General features: G+C 36.5%; 1 protein-coding gene across 2 annotated transcripts in view; it reads left to right on the top strand.

Annotated features, from left to right (window-relative positions):
• The window catches only part of entpd4 (ectonucleoside triphosphate diphosphohydrolase 4), an 18331-nt gene that overhangs the window by 4322 nt on the left and 2037 nt on the right, over nt 1-11972 (top strand). Inside the window, exons 3-12 of one of the 2 annotated variants that reach the window (XM_016243286.1) lie at nt 886-1083; nt 1163-1368; nt 3685-3835; nt 3930-4033; nt 4674-4733; nt 4853-5007; nt 8226-8392; nt 9331-9655; nt 10060-10145; nt 10303-10464. In XM_016243286.1, the coding sequence (XP_016098772.1) occupies nt 886-1083; nt 1163-1368; nt 3685-3835; nt 3930-4033; nt 4674-4733; nt 4853-5007; nt 8226-8392; nt 9331-9655; nt 10060-10145; nt 10303-10464 (1614 nt within the window). The remainder of the gene's footprint in view (nt 1-885; nt 1084-1162; nt 1369-3684; nt 3836-3929; nt 4034-4673; nt 4734-4852; nt 5008-8225; nt 8393-9330; nt 9656-10059; nt 10146-10302; nt 10465-11972) is intronic. The other variant, XM_016243287.1, reaches the window with a different exon arrangement.

Consider the following 11972-nt stretch of genomic DNA (forward strand, 5'->3'; position numbering starts at 1 on the left):
AGCCAAGCTGCATAAACTACATATCAGGCATTTATGTAATGCATTTAATTTGTGCATACATGACTGTTATGTTAAATAAAGCTTACTAACTACAGCAAATCAAGTACCCGTGCACGCCATTGTTGTTGTCTCGTCTCCCCTCAGACGCGCTGCAATGGTGATCCTGCGCGCAATTTTCAAAACACCCACAAGATGGCGGCATTTATCCGATATTACAAAACCGATATCCGATTATGGTAAAACACTTAAATATCGGGAAAATATCGGTAAATCGATATATCGGTCGATCTCTATATGTAATGGCAAATAAATTCCTACCTTATTGTTTATTATATGATGTTTCTGCTGCTTGACAAACCTTTAAAGTCAACTTGAAATAAAAAGAGATGCTTTTGTTTTCTAAACACACTATCTTGGTCTTATTGTAAATGGTTCACTTTTTAAGGCAAACTTTTACAGGAAATGTGATTATTTATTTACAGTAGATTGGCACTACTTCTCACTGCACTAACATTAGCATAGCTGTGTTCATTGGATGAAGCAAAAACACCATATTCATCACAAGCTCTGCTTTTCAGTACAATGGTAACCACAAAAACGTCCACAACAGAAACTCTTTGAAATGTTCAACATAACTGAGCCTTAAATGTGTGGTCACATTTACTGCTGTTCAGCAAATTTTCTCAGCTGAAATCCAGTCGTTTCATTCGCAATCCACGCAACTGGGAACTTTGTGTGAGGGTGAATGATTTCGCCAAGTATGTCCTGTGAATTCACCACGCTTGCTGCTCGGTTTGAAAGGGACTTCTGTGTGAGCTGCCAAGATAAGAGGATCCAGTAACCATAGTGACAGATTTCTCATCACTATTTTTTTTCTCTCTACAGGATTAGCATTTCATGCCTGTTTCCAGCATCCTGGCACTTCAGCCTGTCTCCGGTGGTTCTGCCCCGGTTCCTGTTGCCTTCCTTCAGGCAGTTGCTGCTGCTGGGTCTGTTGACTGGTGTGATGGGGCTGCTGTACCTGCTGCTGGTCACAGGGAAGGGCCAGTACAGCTGGTTAAGAGAGGACCGACACATCCACACGTAAAACGCCTATCAGTTCTGTTATTCCTGTTATGCATCTCAGCAGATCTAATCATCCTGATTGATGTGTCTCCACTAGACGTTTGGGTCGGGTGCCGGACATGGAGGCCACGGACACCAATAACCCCAACCTGAACTATGGGCTGGTGGTGGACTGTGGCAGCAGTGGCTCCCGTGTGTTTGTGTACACCTGGCCTCGGCACAACGGCAACCCGCATGAGCTCCTAGACATCAAACAGATGCGAGACAAGCACAGGAAGCCTGTAGTCATGAAGATCAAGCCAGGTCAGTTTGGGAACGAATGAACAGAATGATGGCTTGGAGTGGTGAATGGTCAAATAATTAGGGCTGGGTTGACGATATGTGACCCTGGAGCACAAAAGCAGTCTTAAGTCGCTGGGGTATATTTGTAGCAATAGCCAACAATACACTGTATTGGTCAAAATTATAGATTTTTCTTTTATGCCAAAAATCATTAGGGTATTAAGTAAAGATCATGTTCCATGAAGATATTTTGTAAATGTCCTACTGTAAATATATCAAAACTTAATTTTTGATTAGTAATATGTATTGCTAAGAACTTCATTTGGACAACTTTAAATTAGATTTTCTCAATATATATATATATTTTTTTTTTTTGCACCCTCAGATTCCAGATTTTCAAATAGTTCTCGGCCAAATATTGTTCAATCCTAAAATTTCCATACATCAATGGAAAGCTTATTTATTCAGCTTTCAGATGATGTATAAATCTCAATTTCGAAAAAATGGACCCTTATGACTGGTTTTGTGCTCCAGGGTCACATATCAGTTTCCTGATTTTAATCAATTCTCGTTTTGATGAACCGATATTGAATCCCAACAATCAGTCTTTTAGTCTATGCTGTTGATGTGTGAACGAAATGTTACTAAACAATATTCATAGCGCGCCTGCCATCCAATAATCTCAATCTAGTTTTGTGTGATTATCAAGTCATAAAGACTGTGTTGCAATTATTTAAATATGCCATCTGTGTTGTGATCTTTTCATGTGTGCCACTCCACATGAACTGTGAGTTTGTTACTGAAACATGCACATGAAAATGCAAGATGCGGCAAAATCTTCCTAAATTTGTTTACTATTTTTATTACGAAATACTCAAGTTTAATAGTATTAAAGTATTATTTCTTTATTGATTTATTTTTTAGAATTTGAGTAAGTAATTAATGAATGAATGAATAAATAAACGGGTGCACATGGTTGACAGATGTTGCACAATCACCGTATTAGATCGACTAATTGTAATTCTGTATATAAGATTTCCTTTTGAACTGAACGCATAAATCTAGGCTATGCGCTGACGTTTTAATCGGAGCAAAACGCAAAACTGATATTTTATTCCCTGACGCGCTTCACTCTGCAGCACTAAAACCAGCAGTGCATTCACTTGCAGGCAACCAGCCAAAATAAAAGCTTGCTGATTTTAGGTTTGAAAATAAATGAATGAATAAAAATGTAAAAATAAATAAATAAAAATGTAAATATTCGCATTGTATTATTTGTATTTTATTTTCATATTATTGTAAGTGTACTATAACATAATAGTATTTATTTTTAAATATAATAGTATTATCAAACTTTATTTATTTTGTTTACAATTTTATTTAAATACTATCATAAAGTGCAATAATACTATTATTATACATTTAGTTTTTTATAGTTTTATTTTATATTTTTATAGTTATATTCAATTTATTCATTCAATGTATAGTTCTTACAATTTTATAGTTATAGTTTTATAGTTATATTTAATGGGTCACACTATGTGCAGTGTGAGCACCAAACCAAATCTCCAGGTGCTCTCATGAGAACCAGACTGAAATAAATTGTGTACCCCTATAAATAAAACAAAACATATTAGTAATAATAACAAAAATTGCAATTAGATGTGTCTCCCCAATTTTTCTACCTGTTTTTTTTTTATATATATATAAATAAATAAATAAATAAATAATGCACATTTAGTTTCATTGCAGGTAAAAAAAATATTTATGGCAGGTCAATTTTCTCAAGTCACTGGACATTACTGAAATCTGTCATGTCTCATGTAATCACTCAATCAAGTGTTTCAACTGCGAAAAGATACAACTGCTTGTAAACAATGTCATTTTAATGCTACAGTTACCTAAGGAAAGCCATTCAGTATCCATAAACTCGTTAGTCAGCTAGAAAAATCTCTAGAGAGGAGCATTTTGGTAAATATATGCACTACATTAAATATTCATTATATTTTACTCAACTTATCATTTACATTTTTTTTTACTTAAGTGATGTCTTATGTAATGTGTGTTTGTATAAATCTCTAATGAATTCAAATTTGACAGCCACTCTTGAAATATTTATATTTCAAACATGAAATGGAATAGAAACCTATTTATATCATTATAAAGTTATTATTATAAAAACGAATATAACTAAAACAATTTAAATATATACTGTACCTGATATATATCCAAATTGATTGGTATGTCGAATTGAATCAAATCAAGAGCTTGTAATCCAGTCATGAAATTTGTGTCAATACCCAGCCCTACAAGTAACACTAGTTCCTGTCTATTCAGGTATTTCAGAGTACGCATCCACACCAGACAAGGCCAGCGACTACATCAGCCCTCTGCTGAGCTTCGCTGCTCAGCACATCCCTAAGAACAAGCACCAGGAAACGCCTCTCTACATCCTGTGCACCGCAGGAATGAGAGTCCTGCCTGAAAGGTGTCCGATCACACACTCACACAAATATAAATCTCATATTAGGTGCACACTGTGGGAAAGCTGCTGCATGTGTTAAGATTGTGTTTGTTTGCAGCCAACAGGAGGCTCTGCTGGAGGATTTGCGGACTGACATTCCTGTAAATTTCAACTTCCTATTCTCCGACTCCCATGTGGAAGTTATCTCAGGCAAACAGGAAGGTAAGACCCACCTCTAAACCTCTTCTAGACCACCTCTAGAGTCATTAGTTTGTAAATGCAGCGGTACATTTAAATGTTGCACAAATCTACACTAATAATACTGATTATGTATTTTAGAATGTTTTTGAAAGAAGTTTCTTATGCTCATCAAGGCTGCATGTATTTGATCAAAAATACATTAAAAACTGTAATATTGTGAAATTATTATTACAATTTAAAATAACAGTTTTTTTTAATTGTAATAAATTTTCAAATGTAATTTATCCCTGTGATCAAAGCTGAATTTCAGCATCATTACTCCAGTCTTCAGTGTCACATGATCCTTCAGAAATCATTCTAATGTGATGATTTGCATTTCTTATTATCAATGTGGAAAAACAGTTGTGCTGCTGCATATTTTTGTAGAAACCGTGATCATTTTTTTTTTCAGGATTCTTGTTAAATAAGTTTAAAACAGCATTTATTTGGTAACATTATAAGTGTCCACTGTAACTTTGATCAATTGAATAAATATTTGCTGAATAAAAGTACTATTTCTTTTAAAAAAAAAAACCCTACTGACCCCAAATTTTTTTGTTGTTGTTTGGCTTTTGAGTGTAAAACTGAATTCTGTGGAATTTGATTGATTGATTGATTGCAGGAGTATATGCATGGATAGGAATCAACTTTGTTCTGGGCCGATTCAATCATGTTGAGGATGGTAAGTGATAGTGTACCACTTTCTTTTTCATAACAATTAATAGCCCCTACAAAAGTTGCTTTTCAACTCCCCTCTCCTGTCTCTCTTTTCATTATATTTTCTGTGCTCTTGTTTCTCAGAACATGAGGCAGTGGTGGAGGTGCAGGTTCCTGGCAGTGACCAGCAGGAGACGCTGGTGCGCAAGCGTACGGCTGGAGTATTGGACATGGGTGGCGTCTCCACTCAGATCGCATACGAAGTGCCCAAAACTGTAAGCTTTGCTTCTCCACAACAGGTTATTATCTTTGAAAATTTCCAATATTTTTGAAAGCTGAAAGTTTGGCTTTGTCATTCTCATTCTCTCATGTTCTCCTGGTACTCTGTGGTTCTTGGCCCAGTGCAGTACAAGGCCATGGTGAATTTGCTGAACTGATGCCTTGGACTGAGATAAGCCTGCTGCATGTTCGTATAGCAGCATGGTGCTTAAGCTCTGACAACAATACTAATCACTCTTCAACCGTCATTTCTCAAAGGGGACCATATTCACCACTTTTGTAATACATTAGATTTTCTTCTTCTTCTGAAGTCATTTACAGTCTTAGTAAAAGTTTCTTACACCAAAAATATTGTACAACACATTCTCATTGCAGTTTGTAACTATTTTGATTTGGTGAATTGGTGGCATATTCATATTAGTGGTCGGCCGATATATCGCCTCGGCCGATATTTGGAACTTTTTAAATATCGGCATCGGCCGATAAGTCTTTCCGTGTGGCCGATGTTTTTCAAAACTGATTATGACACACTATATCGTGCAATTATGCTTCCTTTACGTGACACTACATTGTGTTACATACAATAACACTCTGGCGTACAGCAAAGTCTTAATGAAACAGTACCATGATACATCAGATCCAGTGGGAGACACAGATATAAACGAATTCAAACAAAAATGAAACCGTGTTTACATCACAAACTATCAAAAATCCCGCGACTTCCTCAGATATGCTCGTTGATCTCGGGTACTTCTAAACAAGACGCTGTTTTCCGGTGGACTCAAAAGCCGGTGAACTCCCGAATGAAAGCTGGGTTGACACGCGAACTCTGTTAAGTAATAATTTTATGTTTGAATTCCTTTATATGTTTATTCAGGAATATCCGCTCTATTTGATTGCCCATGATTGGCGTAATATCGCGTTTAGTATTCCTTTTCGTATGTTCTGGTCTTATTTATTGCTGCTATATGCTGATAACCAAACATGTAATTATACGCTTTTAGGCTTGTATTATTTTTACAATGAAACGGACAAGCAAAACAAAACAGATCAGAGACGTATATTTTTATTATTAACCAACTATCCCATACTATAATTAAAACAACCTGTTGCTCTGTAAACTAACTAGATATGTATATTTTATGCATGTCTCTCATTTACTGTAATTACATGTATTATATCGGCCTCAAATCGGACAATCGGCCAGATTGATTTTTCAATATCGGCATCGGCCATTAAAAATCCCATTTCGGTCAACCACTAATTCTTATTCAATCTCATTCGGATCAGTTTGTATGATCACATTCGGACTAATTCATACAAATTCAGACTAATTTATACAGTCTCATTAGGACTAATTCATACAGATTCAGACTAATTTGTACGGTCTCTTTCAGACTAATTCGTGCAGTCTATTTCGGACTAATTCGTACAGTCTCATTCAGTTATTACAGATTCAGACTAATTCGTACAGTCTCATTCTGACTAATTCATACAGATTCAGACTAATTCGTACAGTCTCATTCGGACTAATTCATACAGATTCAGACTTAATTCATACAAATTCAGACTAATTTGTACAGTCTCATTCGGACTAATTCATACAGATTCAGACTAATTCGTACAGTCTCATTAGGACTAATTCATACAGATTCAGACTAATTCGTACAGTCTCATTCGGACTAATTCGTACAGTCAATTTTGGACTAATTCGTACAGTCTCATTTTGACTAATTCATATAGATTCAGACTAATTCGTACAGTCTCATTCGGACTAATTATTACAGATTCAGACTAATTCGTACAGTCTCATTAGGACTAATTCATACAGATTCAGACTAATTCGTACAGTCTCATTCGGACTAATTCGTACAGTCAATTTTGGACTAATTCGTACAGTCTCATTTTGACTAATTCATATAGATTCAGACTAATTCGTACAGTCTCATTTGGACTAATTCATATAGATTCAGACTAATTCGTACAGTCTCATTTGGACTAATCCGTACAGTCTGTTTGTGTGCCACTGAGGGTTAGGTGTAGTGGTGGACCATCATGCTTAGGTTTTTTTTTTTTTTTCCTAAAAATCTCATCTTTTTGTGTGGGAAAAAAAATCATACTGCTTCATATGAATTCTCCCCCAATTCACTAAAACTTAAGATAGTTATGTTTTCTTATGAGATAGGGTTTTTATTTTTTCTTCATATGACCATTTCTTCCCTCTCTGACACTTAATCATATAGGCTGTTTTTCCTGCTGTACCTTTAAGGCTTCTATATGTAAATCAGATAATCCTGTTTATCTACTTTTACTTTTATCTACTATTACTGATATGGCCCCTTTAAACAATATTTTGATCATTTAATTGAATCCCTTTAATTTGGGGAGAGTTTCATAATATAATATTAGCAGTCCATGAATTTGTTGTGTGTGCAAGCACGGATTGTTTGTATTTTTCTGAATATAATATTTGACTTAATTCTGTATGTTTAATTGTTTTAGAGGAAAACTCCTCTGCACAAATCCTGATGCCCTCTAATCTGACATAACAGGATGCTGCTGGAATCAAACACAATCAGAATGAAGTGTTCAGTGTTTTCATGTTTCATGTACAGATGTAGTATTTTTCTACATCTGTATTAGAGCTGGAGAGCTGTTTAAAGGGATGTTCTCAATCTACACATGCTGAGCTCAATGAGCCGCACCTGTGCTGTCGATTACCACTGAACAGAATTCTCATCTCTCATTTTGTAAAAACAAAATAACCATTAATAACCAGAAGTTTCACTGCCTGTTAAATGACCGTTTACTACTTAAAAAAAAAAAATTTGATTTTTTAATTTTTTTAAGAATTAATATAAATGCTTACGGGAAAAAAAACGAGCTGCAATTTTTTTTAACCCTCCAGATTGTCTTGCCCCATAGACTTCCATTGTAAGTGCACGAGTCACTAATTTTCTATGGTAATCAACAACATGCCACAGATGCTTTTGATAGAGCTCAACTTGTTCTGAACCCCCTACATTCCTTTAAATCTCATTGTACAAAGATGATGCTGCTTCTCACTACACTTGCTTTTCTGCCTCTGTGTTTAAAGAAACATGCATTTCGAGCGCTCTTCAGAGTAGATCTGTATTTTTAGAAGATGCTTCAGTGGTTGCCCAGAAGGAACCTCTGTTAACATCTGTTTCCCACAGCTGTCTTATATTTCTGTCTGTGTTTCGCTGTGTGCTACCAGGAGGAGATAGCCAAGAATTTGCTGGCGGAGTTTAACCTGGGCTGTGACGCTCACAGAACAGAACACGTGTACCGCGTTTACGTCTCAACATTTTTGGGTTTCGGTGGAAATGCGGCTCGCCAGAGATATGAGGCAAACCTCATCAGCACCACACAAATCCAGAACAAGTAAGATTAAATTTTTGTTGAACGTGAGCTAGATAATGTACACTACCGTACTTACCGAATAAAAATATAAAATGTATTAACAATCACATGTGCCTGCTTCCATGAACATTAAGTGGTAACACAAACATCAGATTGGAGTCCGTTCATTCAGACTGTTTGAACTGATTCACAATAATAAATCCAACTTGGCTACTTTTTATGATCTTGAAGTTTAAAGGGGTCATATGATGCGATTTAAATTTAAATGGAGTGTTACAAGCTCTTGGTGCATAAAGAAGATCTGTAAAGTTGCAAAGACTAAAGTCTCAAATCCAAAGAGATAATCTTTATAAAAGTTAAGAGTCAGCCACACCTACCTAAAATGGCTCGTTCTAACACGCCCCCACATACCTACATCACTATGTAGAAAAATATTAGCATAATGCCGCCAAAATGTGCACGCAAAGAAAGAAGCTGTGTATTTCAGTGCGAAAGCAAAAGCACTTTATTTGGCCTTCCGGAAGTAGATGCAATTAGGAATCATTAGTTAAGATTTATTTACAACAGAACAGCACAACCCAGATGTTCGAATTTGTGCAACGCATTTTATGGACGACAGTTTTTTGAACCTAGAAGAGTACAAAGCTGACTGTGCACAAAGGCTATTTCTAAAAAAAAAACAAAAAGGGTAAATTCCTTCTTTGCTATGGCAATCTGGCGCTTCTGAATCAGTGACTGTAAGTATGTTTTGTTATCAGTTTAAGTATTTGCTATTGACGAACCATTATTAAAATATCCTTGTTTTAACACTTTCCTTTACAAAACAAGTCTAATTAGTCGTAGAAATCTTGATGACCAAATTAAAAGCGCAGTAAGATCATCAAAGTATATTTGAAATATATTGTGAATATTTGATGTTTTTCACTACGATCACTACTGTCTCATGCTCTTGTCTCTAGGCTGCTGGGTCAGCATCAAGGAGAGATTGCAGACTCGCCCATCCTCGACCCCTGCTTGCCAGCTGACCTCCAGGATGAGGTTGGTCCTCAGGAGCAGAGGGTGCACCTGCGTGGCACTGGAGACTTCGACCGCTGTCGTCTGCTGCTCCAGCCGTTCCTCAACCGCACCAACGACACCAGCACATCTCTGAACGGAGTCTATCAGCCACCCATCGACTTCACCAACAGCCAGTTCTACGGCTTCTCTGAGTTCTACTACTGTACTGAAGATGTGCTGCGCATGGGAGGAGACTACAACTCCACCAAATATTCCAACGCTGCTAAGGTACACTGACATTTTACAATGTTCATGCTGCTCTTTTTCTATAGAATCAAAGCACACTGTGGCTGTCAAGCTCCAAAAAGAAAGGTTCTGTTGTATGGAAAAGTGCAGCTTGAAAAATTCTCTTTTTGTGATGCATAAACGAAAATTAGAAGAAAGAAACAAGATTTGTATTACAGCATTTGTTTCAATGATCCAAATGCATCCCAATGGATTTTTTTTTTCCAACCCTTAATTTTTGTTCCAGTAATTGAGTAAAACTCCCCCCTCCCCCCCAATTTTTTTTTTTAATTTTAGTACTTTTGGGGGGATTTTTGTCCCAGTCAAAAATCACCAGCCTACAAAAATTGCTCAAACATTTCTCATGATCATGTTTGTTTTTGCTAACCTTATCCGTTTCATTTCAGAGTTACTGTGCCACCCAGTGGAAGACTTTGAAAGAGCGGTTTGATCGAGGACTTTACGCCTCGCATGCTGATCAACATAGATTGAAGTAAGTTTAAAAACCTCCATTAAGGCAGTATTGACTCATTTTCTCTTCAGTGCAAAGGTGTATGGTAGAAAATAATACATCAAGAGTTTGTACAGACCACAGTGTCTATGATGATTTTGGAGAAAGGTATAAACAGGCTGCTCCTCTCTTCCTGCAGGTATCAGTGCTTCAAGTCTGCGTGGATGCATGAGGTGCTCCACTCAGGTTTTGTGTTTCCAGCGGCGTATGAGAATCTCAGGACGGCCCTGCTGGTGTATGACAAAGAAGTGCAGTGGACACTAGGAGCCATTTTGTACCGCACACGTTTTCTACCTCTGAGGTACATGCATACACACACACCAACTTATTTTTTCAGCCTATTTTTCTTAAAAAAAATAAATAATAATAATTGTATTATTATTATTTTATTTTTTAATTAAGCAAGGACGCATTAAGTTGATCAGAAGTGACAGTAAAGACTTTTACATTGATAAGTCTTTGAAATAAAATTTTTTGTAACAAAGTATCCTGAAAAAATGTACACTAGTTTTCACAACAAGATAAAATATTTGTCCACTTTCCAGTATTTTTTGCAACTTTAACTATTAAACTTAAATGTATATAAATAAAATATATATATATGTTATTATTATTATTATTTTTTTAATAATAGCCAACCAATTTTCTAAGCATTAAAATTTTATGATTTATAACACCTTTGCCCTGTAAATTAGCGTCTTCCAATTGTCATTTACCAGAAGTGGCATTTTGCTTACATGAGCTTAGTGTCTCAGAGACAGAGAGGCAATTTTAGGTTTTTGCTGCTTAATAATAATCCACACCGTTGTTTTTAGTTGGATTTTATAGCACATTTGTGACCCTGGACCACAAAACCAGTCATAAGGGTCAATTTTTTTCCAAATTGAGATTTATACATCATCTGAACAATGAATACATAAGCTTTCCATTGATGTATGGTTTGTTAGGATCTGACAATATTTGGCCGAGATACAACTATTTGAAAATCTGGGCTCTGAGGGTGCAAAAAAAATCTAAATATTGAGAAAATCGCCTTTAAAGGGGTCATATGATGCTATTTTAAAGATCATTATTTTGTGTATTTGGTGTAGCAGAATATGTTGACATGCTTTAATGTTCAAAAAACACATTATTTTTCAAATACTGTACATTATTGTAGGTCCTCTATGCCCCGCCTCTCTCAAACATGTCGTTTTCAACAAAGCCCCCTCCTTTGACAAGCGCAGTCTGCTCTGATTGGCCAGCTGACCCAGTGCATTGTGATTGGCCGAACACCACAAGCACGCGTCGGAAATTTAACGCTCCTTACCATAATCACGAGCGTCAGCTTTCTCTAAGTAAATATCAAGACAGTTAATAATGTCGTTAGTTTTACCATCAGTTCAAGCCCGAAAGCGCAACAGAGTCGCGTGACAGACACAGTGATGATGCAGTACACAAGCCGCGGTTAAGACAGCTGACGTGCTATGATTTCTGACAGGCAGTTCACTCTCCTGTGATGTGACCCTGTTCCCCTTACACTTTAGAAATAGCCTTTGTGCACAGCCAGCCTTGTACTCTTCTAGGTTCAAAAAATTGTCGTTCATAAAATGCGTTGCACAAATTCGAACATCTGGGTTGTGCCGTTCTGTTATAAATAAATCTTAACCAATGATTCCTAATTGCATCTACTTCCGGAAGGCCATGAATATTATAATTGCTTTCACCTAGAATCACACAGCGTCTCCCTGACATGGCTGCTTCAACACTAACTGCGGTTACTGAAACCACGCCTTCTTTCTTTGCGTGAACATTTGGGCGGCATTATGC

This window comes from Sinocyclocheilus grahami, unplaced genomic scaffold, assembly GCF_001515645.1.
Source record: "Sinocyclocheilus grahami isolate Dianchi unplaced genomic scaffold, SAMN03320097.WGS_v1.1 scaffold686.1, whole genome shotgun sequence".
In the NCBI taxonomy this organism is placed as follows: domain Eukaryota; kingdom Metazoa; phylum Chordata; class Actinopteri; order Cypriniformes; family Cyprinidae; genus Sinocyclocheilus; species Sinocyclocheilus grahami.